This window comes from Pelodiscus sinensis, chromosome 9, assembly GCF_049634645.1.
Source record: "Pelodiscus sinensis isolate JC-2024 chromosome 9, ASM4963464v1, whole genome shotgun sequence".
Lineage (NCBI taxonomy): Eukaryota > Metazoa > Chordata > Testudines > Trionychidae > Pelodiscus > Pelodiscus sinensis.
In genome coordinates, this window is record NC_134719.1 from 58,566,174 (window position 1) to 58,584,444 (window position 18,271).

At 53.7% G+C, this 18,271-nt stretch overlaps 1 protein-coding gene across 1 annotated transcript in view; it reads right to left on the reverse strand.

Moving 5' to 3' along the window:
- Positions 1 to 17,497, reverse strand: part of CACNA1E (calcium voltage-gated channel subunit alpha1 E) — a 264,347-nt gene extending 246,850 nt beyond the window's left edge. The window contains exons 1-2 of the mRNA XM_075936805.1: positions 17,456 to 17,497; positions 10,258 to 10,732 (exon numbers count right to left, since the gene is read on the reverse strand). Of these exons, the coding sequence (XP_075792920.1) occupies positions 10,258 to 10,706 (449 nt within the window). The 5' untranslated portion in view covers positions 10,707 to 10,732; positions 17,456 to 17,497. The remainder of the gene's footprint in view (positions 1 to 10,257; positions 10,733 to 17,455) is intronic.
- Between the last annotated feature and the right edge of the window lie 774 nt (positions 17,498 to 18,271).

Here is an 18,271-nt window from a genome sequence, read left to right on the forward strand (position 1 = left end):
CAGCCCAATAACGTGTCAGTCACGCAACCAGCGAAAGCTCGACGGGACCCCGTTGCAGGCAACCATTCTAGGCTGGCCTCCCGGGCATAGTCAGAAGGCCCTATGAACTCTCCTCCTCTAACCCTATGATCTATTAGGCAATAAACCCGAGCAGGCCAATTAGCCAAGCCCTGCCCAAGCTAGATGTCTGGTTTTTTAGACCAAAAAAAAAAAAAAAAGACTCTGTATGCGGTTGGGAGTCGACTGATCAATAAACATCCAAGACTCTTTTAAAAATGATTGATGATCTGGTGCCGAACTGTGTGCGCAGCGTACACAGGCCAGACACACTGCCCCAGTTGCAAGAGTGTGACCGGGTACATCTCATTACTTCTTCAAGCGGTTGGATTCCCTTCCCGTTCCTTATGCAACCACAAACGTACACTTGTGAAATGAGGGTGCCATCGGTTTAATACTGGTGAAGAAGCCGGCTGCTGGACGGGGTTGGGAGGTGGAATGCTGGTTTGCACAGCTGCTCTAGAACTTCCTCGGCTCTCGCGAACCAGGCGGCAAAAGGAGGAACTAGCCAAAGTTAAGCCACTAAATCTCCCACAGCAGGGCTTTCCGCACAGAGCCCAACGTCCCCACACGAATAGCCGGGCACCCTGGGACTTCACTGCTGCACCGGGGGTGAATGTCATCCCCATCTTTTGTCCCTAGGGCTTTCTTGCAACTCAGCGCCTGGAAAGAGTCCAAACAATGCCAAACTATTGTCACCCATTCTCCAAAGTGCATGGCTAACACACACACACACACACACACACACACACACACACACACACACACACACACGCTCTCAGCTCTAAAATGCTCTTCCCATGGTGCCACAGGCAGCAAGACAAGGCCTGTTTCTGAATCGGTGGCCCTCCTTCCTGGTGAATTTTCCAGGTTGGGGAATTTGGGCCAGGCTACACATCACTTTCCCATCGGACACCGGTGATTTAATTAAGTCTTGGACGCCATAAGTAGTGCATTAGTGACATGAATACCAGAAGAGGGAAGAAATGACGGCAATAACTCTTAGCTGCATGAGCCGGGGAGAACACACACAGTCTAAATAATGAAACAGTGGTCTGCTGTATTAATTAGATCGTTTATAATAGCCCTGTCCGGGAGAGCTGTACTGTAACGTGATCAGAATACAGCCGTGTGGACACGAAGGGGGAAAAAGACGACTGCATTCTGCCATTTGCTGTCGCTTGGGCATCCTGGGCTCTCCCGCTCCACGAGAACCACATGGCCACCCCGCTCCACAGCCTTACACCCACTCGATCACAAAGCAGGGTCCTCCAAACACCGACTGAAGGCCACACCTCCTCTAAACTACAGCATAGCCCCCTGGCCTTGGACACAACTGTTTCTCCTCTGTCTTGGGTCACACCCCCCGCAATGGCAATGCAACGGCGTTACCCCCACAGGCTTAGAGTGCAGCACCCCAAATCTCCCAGCAGGAAGACGTAACTGCCTTGCCCTCCCCGTGGTACATGGGCTCCCCCACCAGCCAAACAGGAACGCGGCGTGTATCAGACCTCAGCCTCACAAGCAACTCCCGCAGTGTGTGCTGGCCCTGACTCCAGCACAGCTGCTCCGGCAGGGAAGGATGAGACCCCCAGGCATCACCCGCCCACGTGGTAGGTGGCCTGTAGGGAGGGAGAGGAGAGAGAAGCAGTGGCTGTAAGGACTCCTGTAGACGCATCCAAGCAGAAGGGAAGCAGGAGGAGCCACCGAATGGGAGAAGAGAGCACCAGCAAAGAGTGGGGAGAGCTGCCAAATCCACCCCCCATGGTGCAAAGCTCTTCCCGGTGCCTGGAGATCGGGAAAGGGACTGGCAGAAGCCAGTTTCTCTGCTGCTGACCCCTGCAGAGCCGGCCTTGGAAGCAGCACACGTGGCAAGACAGCCACGCAAAAGCTCACATGGTTGGGCCTCAAGGACCCTAGAGAAGGCTGGGAGCAGCGGTCAGAACCACCACAGGAGGGGAGAGCAAGAAGAGGGCAAGGCCACCAGACCCCAGGTGAAATCACAGCTCCACAGCTCTCCACCCCTTCCCGCCCCACGTTGGGCAGCCCTGCACACACTGTGCTCTCCTGAGCCCAGGGAACGCAATTCCCCCAGGCCGGATGCTGCCTGGCTCCCCTACTCCCTCACCCACTGCAAACCTGGCTCTGGGCAGGGCAGGATTGAGCCCTACATGATTAAATACAATATTAAGGGCCTAATGCACAGAACAAGCCAACACTGGATTCTGCCCCACATGGAACAAACAGAATCGTTCTGATCCGGGGTCCTCTCCTCCAGCATAAGCAGCAGCCTCACTGGCCACGTGCCTGAGTCAAATGCACGTAACGGTGTTCCCGCATTCCGTGCTTCGCCTGTTCCCTGTCCTGCCCGACAGACGCAGGGCATAGAAATTGCTGCCTGAGATTCCCCGCCGCGGATCCGCTTTGCGCTCTGCAGTTCCAGGGAGAGGGCAGCTGACACCCAGACTTCTCTCTGGGGCTACACTGCGGACAGCCATGGTCGAATCCAAGAAGCCCTTAGGTTTTGCTCATTAGGAGACAGAAAAGGGCAAAAATCATAGACCCCCGGCCAGAAGGGAGCATTGTGATTGGATCCTCTCACCTCCTGCAAAACACACACCAGAGTTTCCCCACATCCTCCTCCTGGAGCGGGTATCTTGGAAACACGTCCCATCTTGATTTCAAGATTGCCAGTGATGGAGAATCCACCCCCACCCTGGTGAATCGTTCCCATTCCTAATAACCTTCGCTGTCAAACAGCGGGGCCACCAGCCACCGCGGGCCCCAAGGCAAGGTGGGGAGGACAGATCCATGCCCCTGGAAGGGGTGGGACCGAGAGCGGAAGAGACGGGGCCTACGGCAGTCAGCCCTTAGCGCCACCTCAGAGCCATGCAAATCTGCAGCAATTCAAAGGGGCCCAGGGCTCCAGCTGCCGATAGCTCTTGGCCCTTTTGATTCTCTGGGCCCTTGGGGAATTGCCCCATTTGCCCCATCCCCGTCGGCAGGCCTGCTATCAAAAATGTACACTTTATTCCCAGTCTCCCAGTTAACCAATTAAACGGGATTTTACTTCCCTAGTACCAAGTCAGACTCCTTATAGAAGTCTGTTTATCAACCTAACTTGCAATTTCATCTCAACGTTTTAGTTAGGACAGGATCAATTTTCCATAAACCCATCCTGATTTGCACACATTACATTACCCCTCTTGAATTCTTTATTAACTGAATCCCATATCAGTCAGTTCATTATCTTGCCAAGGATTGATGTCAGGCTGAGAGGCCTACAATCTACCTGGGTCATTCTCTTTATCCTTTTTAAAAGCTGGCACAACATTAGCCTTCTAGTATCTTCTGGAACTTCCCCAGCATTCCAAGAGTTTTTGAAAAGCAACACGAAAGGTCCAGTGAGCTACTTGGACAGCTCTTTTAAAACTCTTGGGTGCAAGTTCTCCAGACTTGCTGATTTTGAAGTGCCTAACTTTAGTAGCTACTGTTTAATACCTTCCAATAATAACTAGTGAAATGAAAAGAGTGTTCCTAAGAGAAGACAAGATCAGCTGTTTTCCCACCAAATATAAAACATAACTGCTTTACTGCATTATTATTGATACATCTACAGTTTCCATCTAGTAATGGATCAATACCATAGTCAAGATTCTTTTTGTTTCTAATATATTTTAAAACTCCTCATTGCCCTTAACTTGCTGGCTTAAGATTTCTTCTTGTAGAAAACTGATAAGGGAAGCAACAGGCTACAATTCCTGACTTCTGATTTATATTCATTACTATCAGCTTACCCTTTCTTTCCATTGTTATTTATTTATTGGCTTCCTTCACTTCCTCTCTAAACCAGATTGGAGTTTTAACAAACATGAGTTTCCTTCACAACTGTGGGTTTTTGGGGGTGTTCTTAAATGGTTCAAAATTCATATTGTCTGATTAAATTCTTCATCTCAGCTGCTTTGGCTCATAATGGTTTTCAGCCTTGTGAAACAGGCCCTAATGAAGCACCACGTATATTTATTACTGGGCTGGACTCTGTTCTGTTGCACATTACAAATGGGACTGAAGCATGCTAAGCGAAGTCATTACTAAGCTATCATTAATTTTTAGTTCTATGATGAGTTCCTCTTCATCTGTTAGGACAAGGTCTAATAAAAGAATCCCCGTGTGTTGGTTTCAAGACTTTCAGAGTTTGTAAATTGTTATCTATAATGTTTAGAAATTCCAAGAACGTTTAGTACTGGCAGCAGCGTGAGACCACCAGCCGTCTGTCTCTCAAACTGAAGTCTTCCATGAGTACACGGCTTTTTTCCCCCTACACCTTACAGATAAGGGCATAAGGAACTGGCCACTCTGACCCCCAGTGTGATTTTGGCAGTGGGGAGCAGACACCCAGGGGCGGCCCATCCATATAGGCAAACTAGGTGGTCGTCTAGGGCGCCAAGTTAAATGGGGCACAAAGGGGTGCCAAATGGTGGCGCACTATCATTGAGGGGTTTGGAGGGGGGGGTGCCGATTGCATGGCTCGCCTAGGGTGCCAGTTGCTGGCAGCTAGTATAAGACCACTCCTGTAGACACCAGCTAATGCCCTGTCTGGTGTTTTATCTGTTAGGACACTAATCACTTTCTTCAGTGTTCTCATTAAACAAAGACTGTGAATGGCTCGCTAACTACAAAAGCAGCTTCTCCTTTCTTGGAATTCACACCTCCAGATCAGCTGCTAGAAGTGGGCCTCATCCTCCCTGATTGGATCCACCTCCTCATCTCCAGCCTGATTCTGGCCTGCATATTTATACCTGCCTCTGGAAATTTCCACTACATGCATCTGACGAAGTGGGTCTTTGCCCACGAAAGCTTATGCTCCAACACTTTGGTTAGTCTATAACGTGCCACAGGACTCCTCGCCGCTTTTGCAGTGTTCTCATTGACTCTCAAACAGGTAATGCCACTTTTGACCCACGTTGCCACTTCCCTCCCCGCGATCCTTCCTGCGTAGACTAGAGCCACTGATTTTAAAGGACCCTGTTGTGCAAATCATCAAATCAAGATCTGAGAAAGTGACGCTTTAAACCGTCGGGTTCAGATCAGAAAGTTCTGGCAAAGTTTCCCTCCTCTGCAGCCAAGCCACCTCCTGATCCAATCACATGCTGACCTCTGGGAATTATTACTTTTCCCTGAGACCATCTCCAGACTAATGGGACACTCTTCCCCGAAAGAAGGGGCGCCCTGGAAAGTGTATTAAAGGCCCTGGTATACCAGCCTGACGACCCACGTAGAAAGGAGAGCTGGCACCTCCGTCCCCACCCTCTCATAGCCAGGTCGAGTCTACCATCATTTCCTCACTAGATGGAGACAAACAACAGACATTGTAAGTGATCCAACTAATTGTCTTCAGCCGTCTACTGAGCCGGTCTATCAGCATGGATCAATTACTGGAGAACTCAAGAGGGAAATCCATCCAGTTTTACTGGCTAGCCAGTATGAGCAATGCAGACAGAACCACGATGCTGCAGCCTAGGCAGCAAGAAGTCCCGTGGCACCTTACAGACGAACAGATTTCTTGGCACATAAGCTTTCATGGACAGAGACCCACTTTGTCAGATACATACATTGAATAAATCTGTTAGTCTATATAAGATGCCACAGGACTTCTTGTTGTTTATGCAGATCCAGACTAACACGGCGACCCCTCTGACACTTGTCAGCCTAGGCAGACCTACCTGTCGAGATAAGCTGTGTTTGGAACAAGACCTGCAAAGGTGGCTTTCGAGCCATTCCTGCACACACCTAGTTTTGTCGGTAAATTCAGAAACCACGACCTCTGGGGAGGCACGTGCCGGTTACACGGCCTCATTACCACTTCGTGGCTCTTTCACAGGTTCCATGTTATGCTCCTAGATCCAGCAAGCTGGAAGGCTTTTTCACGTTTCAGAGCCACGTGGGGTGGGGGGAGACTCACCAGTCTGCAGCAGCTTGCTGTGGAAGCCTGCAGGAACGGAATTATAAGGGGGGAGCAGGGGAGCGCTAAGGCCCAGGGAAGGCTTTGCCCGCCTTGCCTCTCTACTTGCTGCCTATGGGCCTGTGGCAGACAACTTCCCCTAAGTGCTTCCAGTCTGAACAGGCAAAGCAGGCGGGGCCAGGGGGAAGCCAGGCACAGAGGAGAAATGAGTTGCCTGAGATCACACGGCAGATCAGTGGTGGATGTGGAATAGAACCACGTCTGCCAAGGCTCGGTCCCATACGTTCCGTGATTGCAGTACTTCCATCTGCCAATGGGGGGAACAAGCGGATTAAGCAACAGAAGAGACGCACGCACACGAAGGAGCTTCAGGGGGTAGTCGAGTTAGTCTGTTAGAGAAAAAAACCAACAAAGAGTCTGGTAGCACTTTGAAGACTAACAAAATATGTCGATGGGATCATGAGCTTTCGTGGGCACAGCCCACTTCATCACAAGACCGGAGTTATGAGTAGGGGATAGGAAAACTTGAAATAAATAGGCAAGGGGAAGGAGATGGGGGAGGAAAAGAAAAAAAGAAAAAAAAGGGAAAGGAAGGGGGGGGGGGGGTGAGACAGGGCCAAGAAGGACTTTTCTGTGTATTTCCCAGATCGCTAAGTCTCCGGGAGAACGGCCAGCTGTAGGCTTCCAGCTGGACCGAGCACCCCCCCCCCCCCCACAGGGGCGAAAGGCACGGCTCATGCCCTGGAGCATCTGCACAAGCAGCGAGGATTCATTTCACTGGCCTGGAATAAAACTGCAGCCAGACAGCTCAGAGATCTGCTATTTTAGGGACACGGTAATGAAGGGCTCCTTCCCCCAGCCTTCTGCTTGTCCATCATTTGTTCATTTGGCGGCCTGGGCGGGATCCAGTAGCTAACGAGGCAGGTGGCCCTTGCAAAGCCCACATGTCAATTCCAGCTGCCTGTGCCCAGGGCCAGAAGCTGCTCTCACAGCAAACAAGAGGGGCTCACTCTTGGTGCAGGTGGCACAAAGCGGGCGAGGGTCGGGTGCCTGGCACAAAGCGGGCGAGGGTCGGGTGCCTGGCACAAAGCGGGCGAGGGTCAGGTGCCTGGCACAAAGCGGGCGAGGGTCGGGTGCCCGGCACAAAGCGGGCGAGGGTCAGGTGCCCGGCACAAAGCGGGCGAGGGTCAGGTGTCCGGCACAAAGCGGGCGAGGGTCGGGTGCCCGGCACAAAGCGGGCGAGGGTCGGGAGCCCGGCACAAAGCGGGCGAGGGTCGGGAGCCCGGCACAAAGCGGGCGAGGGTCGGGAGCCCGGCACAAAGCGGGCGAGGGACGGGAGCCTGGCACAAAGCGGGCGAGGGATGGGAGCCTGGCACAAAGCGGGCGAGGGTCGGGAGCCTGGCACAAAGCGGGCGAGGGTCGGGAGCCTGGCACAAAGCGGGCGAGGGACGGGTGCCTGGCACAAAGCGGGCGAGGGTCGGGAGCCTGGCACAAAGCGGGCGAGGGATGGGAGCCTGGCACAAAGCGGGCGAGGGTCGGGAGCCCGGCACAAAGCGGGCGAGGGTCGGGAGCCTGGCACAAAGCGGGCGAGGGATGGGAGCCTGGCACAAAGCGGGCGAGGGTCGGGAGCCTGGCACAAAGCGGGCGAGGGATGGGAGCCTGGCACAAAGCGGGCGAGGGACGGGAGCCTGGCACAAAGCGGGCGAGGGATGGGAGCCTGGCACAAAGCGGGCGAGGGTTGGCTGCCTGGCACAAAGCGGGTGGGGGGCGGGCGTGTCTAAAGGGACCAGCGTGCCAAGGAGAGACGCGTGCAACTATCTGTGCTTGACCAGGACGAGGACTCCGCCAGGACCTCGGCATCTCCACCTGGGCACCCAGCGCAGCCGTTCTGGTCAATTGACAGGGAAATGGATTCTGTAGTGGTGCTTTCCAGCGGCAGCTCCCCCAAGCCCCACTGCCTTTGCCCAGCATCCCCTCCCAGTCACCTCCCCGAGTTAGTCTGTTAGACACTCAATCCCGATGGCCCAGTCCCTTTCTCATTAGACCCCTATTTTCATTCAGACGAGCTCGAGGCCCAAGACAGATGCTACACATGACCACAGGCAAGGCAAACAACCCTACTGGCATGAGCCTACCTGGGGAGGGCTAAAATTCCCCCAAGGAAGACGTGGCTGACAAGCTAATAATCTACACACGTCAGCGGCATGGAACTTACATAATAAGCAAGAAGTGTGAAGCCAGACGATCAGCATCTGGAACAGTGTTCCCCATACGCTGAGCATTTCAGTGGCCACCCAGGAGAGATTCAAATGCCGCCCGGCAGATTTGCAGAGCACCCGCCGCTGGCAGCCTGAGTTTCTATTAGTGGTGCACATTTGCACATGCCTAGGTGCACTGAACAAAACATTTTCCGCACCTGGATGGAAAACATTCGACGGAACATTGTTCCATCCAGGATCCATTCCGAATCAATCGCTTCCAGGAGGCAGTCATATTCACCTGGAAACTACGTCTGCTTGTTCGGCAAAGGATCAAGCCGTCCAGCTCACTGCCTGCAGCGTCGTTTTCAGGTCCCCGGTTCCAGAGACGTTAGCTCATTCCCTGTCTCTGCCCTACCAGACAGTCACACTCTCCTTTCAGAGCTGGCCTTAGAGCCTCTGGTGCCATAAGTGTCGCTAGTTTAGACTGTGCCCTGTTCCCTTGGAGACTGTGTGTAAAGATCAAAGTTACCTCAGGGATTTTATGCCTGTTGGGTTTCCCCACTACACAATACAACGAAACACCCATCACCGAGGAAACCAAAGGAATGTATAGAGAGCTTTTTCCTGGCATTCAAGTGTAGTTACAGTCAGATATTCCCCTACAACCCAGAGAGGGGAGAGAGATGAATTCTGTTTGGTCTTGACTGATGAGTACAGGTTGGACCTCCCTGGTCCAGCAACCTCAGGACCTGACTGACCCTGCATGAGGGATTTTGCCAGACCAGGGGAGGTCTTCCTGTCTCCCCTGCCACCAACCCCCGCAGCCCTGGCTTAGCTACCAGCAAGAGGCCACATGCCCCCCTCCTGCTGGCCCCACTGTGGTGCACCAGGCCCCCAGCCTCAGCGGGAAATCCAGCTGCCACACCCTGGGCCCCCAACCTCACCAAACAACCCTGCTGTGGTGCACCAAGCCCCCACTATCTCAAGGCAACCCCGCAGCCACAGACTAGGCCCCCAGCCTCACCAGGCAACCCCTAAGCTGCACACCAGGCCCCCGGCCTCACCAGGCCCCCAGCATCACAAGGCCCTGCAGCCACAGACCAGGCCCCCAGCCTCACCAGGCAACCCCTAAGCTGCACACCAGGCCCCCGGCCTCACCAGGCCCCCAGCATCACAAGGCCCTGCAGCCACAGACCAGGCCCCCAGCCTCACCAGGCAACCCCTAAGCTGCACACCAGGCCCCCAGCATCACAAGGCAACCCTGCAGCCACAGACCAGGCCCCCAGCCTCACCAGGCAACCCCACAGCCACGCACCAGGCTCCCGGTCCCACAGAACTGGACACCAGCCCTCAACTTGGACTCTCTGGTCCTGCAACATTCATGCCGGACCATGGATGTTACTAGAGCAGAGAGTCCCGGTTAACAGAGGTTCAGCCGGTACTGAACTGCCTAATATGGTGCAGCCCACTATGTCACAGGTACCGACCTCCACCCCGCGCAAAGCCCAATTCCCATTGGCCGCGCAGCCCCATGAAGGCAGCCCTGGTGGGGAGGACCCAGGAGCGGGGCCAAAAGATGAATGGCAATGCCCAGTGTGCAAAACTGGTAACACGCAGGGAGGCTGGGATCCATCTCCCAGGCCAAAGAGCCGGTCAAGGATCTGGCCCTTTCCCAGAGACATGGGGCAGAAAAGACCCCAGGGATTTTCCAGTCTGGTGTCCAATGGCTCCCTGCAGGCGGGAGGGCAGGCTGGGTGGGGCAGGGGATGATACTGGCAGTGGTAGTTTAGCAGGCGAGGCCTCCACAATCCCTCCCCCTCTTCCTCTCTGCTCCACAAAGGGCCCACGCAATAGGCTGGCCCAGCTTTCTGGCTGCTGTTGGCTCCCTTCTGGGGTCATGGTGGGAGGGCAATTGTGCAATGCTTTCCCCCCCTGCAGACACCCCACTGCCTCTGGGGCCAGAGACCTGAGCTCCCCTCTCTAGGGAGCAGGGCAAAGTCACCTGGAGAGCCGCCCCGGGGCCGGCCGGGTACTTACTCCCACTCCTTCCGCCTCGCCTGTGGCGTGCTCTGCATCTTGTGAGCCTCGTGCGCCTTGATGATGTCCCGCTGCTCGATCAGCCCGCCTCGCCGGCGCTTGATCACGTCCGGGCTCACTGGGATGTACTGGCTCAGGCCCAGCTCAAAAGCGCCGCTCCCCTCCATGCCCAGGCCGGCCTCCCCTTCCCGGGATGGTGGCTCATAGAGGGTGTCAGAACTGGCCGTGCGCGAGACCAGCGCCTCCCCCGAGGCCTCGGGCTCCAGCAGGCCGCCGGACTGGGTGGCTTGCGTCACGCCTCGCGGGGGCTTGCGCCACGTCTCTTCCTCGGGGAGGGCCAGGACGTAGCGGCGGGAGTCGGCATCCAGCTCGGCGACGCCGCTGGCCACGAAGGCGCTGGCCTCGGGGAGCGTGTGAGCACTGAGGGAGCACGCGCTGAGTCCAAGCATCTTCGGCGCTGGCGCAGCACATCACTCTGGAGGGCACAAGAGAGACGGGGGAATGAACGGCCAGCTCCTGGGAGCAGTGACAAGCACCAGGGCTCTTTAGGGTCACCCCAACGTTTTCCTTTACTCCTCACGTTTGCAGCCCCCCTTCTTCCGAGCCCGGGGGGGGGGTAGAACTTCCCCTGTAGCCCATTAAAACCAGCCCAGCATACCCTCCCCACTAGGGATATAATAGTACAGTCGATTAACCGCTAAGCAAAAGCTTATCAGTTAATACTATGGCCTACACATTTCCCCCTTCCCCAGTAAATTTTGTAGCGGGCTGGCCAGTAACCCAGCTCAGCCCCGGCTTGCACTGGGTCCTGGACCTACCCCCGCTGCAGCTCTGCATTTAAAGTGTATTAGGAGCCAGGCGGGCAGCGAGCCTGGCTCAATTCCAGCTTGTGCCAGGTCCGGGTCCCATCGGACAGGGGCTGCCTGTGGACCATAAAATAGTCGACTAACCAATAAGAATTCATGAGGTTAATCGACTATTCAATTAACCGATATTGAACATCCCTACTCCCCACCTGCAGCACGGCCACCCCACCCACCGCCACCCAGCCGGGGAGGGGTGAGAGCAGGAAACGGGATCCCAAGGGGGCTGTGTGTCCTGCCGCCACTACAGAAAAGTTGAACAAAAACCTTGTCTCCGGGTACCTGCCTGTGACAGGATGCGCCACATAGAGGGAGGGAAATGGCCATTCAGTCCCTGCCTGCAACACCTTATTGCTCAAGGCCTTTGCTGAGCAGGGGGATCCCCATCTTGATTTTCACTGCGTCCCTTCACTTGGGTGGGAAAGGGGACCCCAAATTCCTGCCTAAATCGAACTTAACCACTGGCTCAGACTTTGCAGCAACAGCGGTAGAGGTCTCGTCCGGCCTGCTCCAAATGTTCCCTCCTCCCCACGCTCGCTCTCCCAAGAGCCAGACGGTCGCCAACTTGCTCCCACTCCCGCAAGCCGGTGGCAGATGAGGAGGGTGCGGGACAAAACTTCAACCTGCATCTGCGACAGTAGGTGGCGCTGTCTGCCTGCCGAGAGCGTGAGCCCCTGCGCCTGTGGCAGTGCTGTGGGCTCCGCGGTTGGGGGTTTCTGTGTGGGCCTGGGCACGTGGCCATGATTTGCAGGGCTGGGCAGGCCACAAGAGAAGGAGCAACAGCTACGGCGCATTTGCCCGCTCAGAAAGCCAGGCCACACCCGCGGCTGCACACTGACTTCTCATCCGGGCAAAGGAGCAGTCTGAGAAGCAAGGGTAGAAATAAAGGGAGAGTGGAGAGAGGTCACTGGGGTGTCCCCCCAGGGTCCGTACTGGGACCCATCCGATTCAACACATTCATAAAGGATCGGGAGAAAGGGGTCAGCAGTGAGGTGGCAACATTTGCAGGTGACACTAAACTGCGCAAGGGAGTGAAGTCCAAAGCAGATGTGAAGAGGTTCCAAAGGATTTCACACAACGAGGGCAACAACACGGCAAATGAATGTTAACGTGGATAAATGCAAAGTAATGCCCAGTGGAAAACAATCCCGGTTATACGTACAAATTGATGGGCACTAAATTAGCCATTGCCACTCAAGAGGGAGAACTTGGAGTCACTGTGGAGAATGCAATTGAAAACATCCTCTCAACATGCAGCAGCAGTCAAAAAAGCAAACAGAACAGTAGAAATCATTCAAAAAGGGATAGAGAAGAAGACAGAGACTATCTTATTGCTTGTGTATAAATCCATGGTACGCCCACATCTTGAATATTATGTGCAGATGCGGTCACCTCATTTCAAAAAAAGATATCTTGGCACTGGAAAAAGCAGAAAGGGACAACTTAAATGGCTAGGGGTTTGGAACGGCTGCCATCTCAGGAGAGATTAAAAAGAACTCGGCCCACCACCTGACCGTCAGGGCGTCCCTTATCCCTCCCGCCCTGGGGCCTCCATCTTAGAAAAGAGGAGACTGATGGATGTCTATAAAACCATGACTGCTGTGGAGAAAGTGAATAAGGCATAGTTTACCTGTTCCCAGAGCACAAGAACTAGGGGTCACCAAATGAAATTAGGAACAAACAAAAGGAAGGGTTTCTTCACACAATGCACAGCCAACTTGTGGAACTCCTTGCCAGAGGATGTTGTGAAGATAAGAACTTTGAAAGGGTTCAAAAAAAGAGCTAGATAAATTCATGGAGGCTAGGTCCATCAATGGCTGGTAGCCAGGATAGGCAGGGACGGTGTTCCTAGCCTGATTGTCAGAATCTGGGAATGGGTGACAGCTGATAGATCACTTGATGATTCCCTGTTCTGTTCATTCCCTCTGGGGCACCTGGCTTTGGCCCCTGTTGGCAAACAGGATACTGGGCTAGATGGACCTTTGGTCTGACCCAGTATGGCCATTCTTATAGCACCAGAGTATCCCGACAATGGAAAGGCCTTTTAGCAACTGCCTCCCATTGGTGACTGGGAGCTGCATAAACAACTAGTATAGGTAACAAAGGGAAGAACCGCTAGCATGGAGGAATAGCTCTTCCAGACTCCCACAAGTGACTGCAGGACAGGCTCCTCCAGGCAAGCAGCCCCTCCAGAGCTACCTGAGCACTGCAACTGAGGCACCGACACAGCTCGGCAACCGAACCTGGGTGAAGCAAAACCTGCTGCATTGCATATTGAAACCAGCAAGCTAGAAAGACCCTGTGCTACAGCAGCAACAGAGCCTTGTCAGGAAACTTACGCTGACTTAACAAGCAAACTTCCCCATCAGGCAGTGAAGGGAGTGGATTTAGTGATGGGGTTGGAGAAGAAGCTGGGTTACAAACATGCATGTGTAATGCCGACAGGCGGAACCGAACCTGGGACCTCTGGAGCTTGGTGCATGAGCCTCTACAGCAGTGTTTCTTAAACTGTGTTCCACGGCACACTGGTGTGCCACGGAGAACAACAGAGTTCAAAATGGCCGCCCTTAAAGGGGCAGGCAACTTTTTTTTTGTGCTCAATAAATCTCCCCCCAACTTTTTTTACCCCCCTCAACAAAAAATCCTTGGTGTTCCTCATAAAAAAAAAATTATTGTTTGGTGTTCCTCGGTCCTAAAAAGTTTAAGAAACACTGTTCTACAGTGTGAATTAAAAGCCAGCTAGCTCCCAGCTAAGGGCTGTAGAGCAAAGTCATTCGCTCTCTGGGAGTGGTCTCAGTGCCGCTGCATGGGACAGTGCGCCACAGCCAGCAGGTGTGTGGGCTACACAAGCAGACACACTGCTTCTATCCAGCCTGTCAGCTACTAATTTTCCAGTTTCCCATCAAAATCAAGAGGGCTCTGAGTCTTGACTCTTGGCAGGTAGCAGGAATGGCAGCACAGGGCTGGACTGATTGTGTGTGTGAGCAGCAGGGATGAGGAGCCGTAGCGGAGTGGGGAGGCTGGCTGGAGTTGGGTGAATTGCTCCTGAATCTGAACCCTCAGCTCTGAGGTCACCAGGCCAAACCTTTGCATCCAGAGTAACTCTGCTCCCCGCGGCATGGGGCAGCCACTGCCCCACCCTGGGCCCGTTTGGAATAGATCCCATGCGATCGACAAGCCACCACGCTACAACCAAGGAGAGAAATGCCACTGGGTGCCTTGCTTGAATCGCTGGAGGAAGCAGATAGGCACGCGACCCACACGCCACCAGTTGACCCAGGTGAGGGGGGCTAGCTCTCCCCTGGTTGGCCCTGTGGCCTCACAGCAGTCACAGAAAACGTCAAGGTCATTTGGAAATAGCAGCTTGACCCAAAGGAAAGGAGGAGGGGCGTCAGGAAAAGTGGAGGTTGCCGACGGCACGATTCCCAGCACAATATTCCTAATGGATCTCGCTAGGAATAAGTGTTCCCACTGGGAGGAGGGCCAGAGGAAACTCTCGTGGGCTTAGAGGTCCCACTACCATAACAGATGGAGAAAGATCCTTCTCGGTATCCCAAATCAACAGCCCCATCCCATGCCTGGCCGGGGGTAAAGCCGCTGTGAGGTTCAGACGTCATGCGCCCATCCGCCACAGGCCTGTAGAAAGAGGGGGAAGCTCAAGGAGAAGTCGCAGTTACAAATACACAGTCAAGCCTGGCCCTTAGCACAACTCTGATTCAAGGAGCCCTGGAATGGGAAGTTCTGGGTGAGAGCAATCCATGGGGTTGAGATGCAAACACCCCTGGTAAATAATGAGCAAGAGACAATGTTCGCAGAGATGCCACTTCATGCCCTGCAACGGGGGCTGTGGCCAAGAGATGAAAGGCAGCCCCGTCCACGAAGCAATTTAGAGGCGCTCTGGACAGATGCCTCGGAGAAAGGGGCTGAAACTACATTAGAACAGCTGCGCCGATACAGACGCCACTGAGTGCTGCATCGCATTTTCTGTACCTTCGGGAGCGCCCTGATGAGACTTCCCCTGTTGGTCACGGACCAGGCTTGTCCCTGGCTGGAGGATGGCTTATTGAGCAATCCACTTCCCCTTGGCATTCCCAATAGCACCTGTTAAAAAGTCCAACACAGACCCCAGGATGCATGCGGACGGCCAGAGACACGAGGCAGACAGCTGGGAACAGCCGTCCTTCGTGAACACCTTGACACGCTGGACAAGGGCTACAGCAAAATGTTTCCGCAATATGAATCTAGCATCCAGATCCCAGCAAAGAGGCAGCAAAGGAAAAGCGACCGGCGTGCCCAACTCTGGATTGTTAGCAACTAAGATCTCTGGCGGCTCGTCACTTTCAGACTCCAGGGCATCAAAGGCAACAAGACGCATCAAAGTCTGCTGCTGGATCTGTGCTGGAGCAGACCGATGACCTTGATAAACCGGGACATTGTACTTCCAGCCCTGCAGTCTCACATGCTTGTGGACACAGATGAGCCACGTGGTTGCCTGAATTCAAGGCGTCTTGCTCAGACACTTGAGAAGAGTAACCCTGAGGTAGCCCAGCAGGTCTGCTGGAGGAAGACCTAGAACCGGGAGCGTTCCCAGTGTCCATGGAGCCTGGTGCCGGTTTGCTCATGTAGGACATAACGTCCTTTTGGGGGAAAAGAGAAAAAAAATAGTTAATATGGGCTGGGGCTGTCATTGCTGCTGTCCAAGTCTGACCCCGTTTCCTAGAAAACAACACACCCACAAAGGGAAAGGAAACAACCGCGGCAACAGAAAATGCAGCTTCTGTGTCTGGCATTGACTTTCGCTTGCAACCCCACTGATGAGAAAACACAGACCCAGCATATGGTCTGATCAGCCACTCTGAGACCTGGCAAACTCAGCCCAGCATCAGCTGTTTGATTTCATTTCATTACCTGCTTCTCTAATCACAGGCGCACAGCAGTGTTGCAAAATATGCAGTCTTGGCCGGCTCAGCCAGACTCTAAGGCTATGTCTTCACTTATACTGGCCTGACAAAATGTTTGGCATTCAGAGGTGCTTGAAACCCCCCCACGAAGAACAGGGGCACTCTCCTGATAAAGCAAAACCCGCACATTAGGGTGGAATTAAACAGTACTCATCTGTGCTGACAGTTAGCGACAGGACTATGTCAACACAGCCCCGTTGCTAAAAGCTGCCTAGGGCAGTCCTACCCTTAGAGAGAAGGAAGAAGGAGAGACAGGAAAGAAATAAAGTAGGGACGGAAAAAGATACACGGGAGGGGGGATCAGACAAAGTCTCAAATCCCAGATGAGGTTTGGGATTTAGCTGGAGCTGGGGAAGGTGGTTTGGTTCCTGGCTCCTACTGTCTGGCCCGCTCAGGTCGGGGCATTGATTACGAGCAGGCTGAAGGAGCTTGAGGCAGAACAGGGTGGGGTGGCAGCCATGACAGCGAAGCTCACGCCTTCCCCTTCTCTTTCACCCAGCCAGCAGCACAATCGTCGGCTTTTCTTCAAAAGTCGCTTTCCTTGTCAAGCCCCCAAAAGGGAGTGGTGGGCAGAAGAGTCCGTCCTCCTCTTTTTGTATCCTTCAATAGGCCTCATTTCCCACACACCCATTTGGGTTTAGTGACGGTGGGTTTTAAAACCCAGGCAGGCGCTTAACACATTCCTGGAGTTAGATCAGTAGCTCTTCTTGTCTGGACTTTAGTTTGCCTTTGGGGGGAGGCACCTTTTCCCGTCAACAATCCTTGTTATGGGTTAGTGTGACATTGTCGGGATTTATACTCACTTGCCACAGTTGAAATCACAGTCTGCGTAAAAGTGTAGTCCCATTACAAGGGAGCAGGATTCCCTGGCAGTAGAATTTCTGGGGAATAACCCCTGGTAATAAAGGTCATATGGGCTTTGACAAAGCTAATTTGAATGGTTTGGCTGGACACGGTTATTGATGTTAACAGGGTATTTATGTGGCACTTGTGTCAGGAAAGCTCAGGGCCAAAGCTGTGCGTCAGGGGAATGCCTCAATAAAACTGAGAGCCATCGGACAAATTTTTTTAGGAGGACTGCTCTCAGACATATGGTACCTCCTCAGCCTGTGGTAGTACGGTGCCTGGAAGATAACAGGGATTACAAATAGAAGATGCTGCCGTTTACTGCTCCTGCCTCTGCAGTGATCGGGGGAAGGAATATGAGTCAAGAGCATTGGGCGAGGTTGACTATAAATGCCAAGCAGCCAAATGTTACTTTCTCCTGGCTCTGCTCCAGGGTGGTTAACCCTGCCAGCGGTTCCTTGCTCAGACTCTCAGCCAATAAAAACAAGAGGTGGGGAAGCCAGCTTGGTTGAGATTTTGAATGCTCACCTTCTGTGACTTGACATTCAGACATCAGGAGATGAAAGACCTGGAAAGTAGGGATGTAAAAGGTTAACCGGTTGTCTGGTAAGCATTAGGTTCATTTGGATCTGTCCAAACCCCAGTGGTCGGCCAGCCATGGTGGCCTGGATGGCAAGACCCCACCTGCAGGGGCCCAGCCTGGAGCAACCCCCACCCAGTTGGACCAGTCAGCCACTAGGGCCAGCCTGGAGCAGCTGCCTGCCCATGGCAAGCTGGTTGCCGGGACCCCAGCTGCGGCGGGCAGAACTGGAGCAGCCTCCACTGTGCCTGGCAGGCAGGACCCCTGCCCCACAGAGGCAGTGGGACCATGGGGCTGGCGGGACCCCCATCCCCAGCTGCTCTGCACCAGCCCACCCACAATTAACCGATATCATTTTAATTGTTTAACTGGTTAACTGTTTTAATGGTCATTTACATCCCTACGCTGCACAGAGGAAAGTGAGGTTGAGGGACCAGATTCGGGTGAACAGTGAACGTTCAAGTCAGGAGCAAGATGCCAGGAGTGAAAAGAAAGTTTGGCTACACCATTGGACAGAACTGGAGAAAACCCTCAATCAACTCCGTTTTGTGGGGCATTACACAGTCATCAAAATGGCTGGTCCTGCCGTGAGGGACTGGACTCGGTGGCCTCTTAAGGTCCCTTCCAATTCTAGGATTCTGTGAGTCTAAGAAACTAATCAACTTATTCTTGCTCATAAGAGAAAAAAAAACATTATGGTCTTGCTTCAAGTACATGCAGAATGGATGCCCAGATCCCGGAGAAAAGAGACACCAGATGAGCGT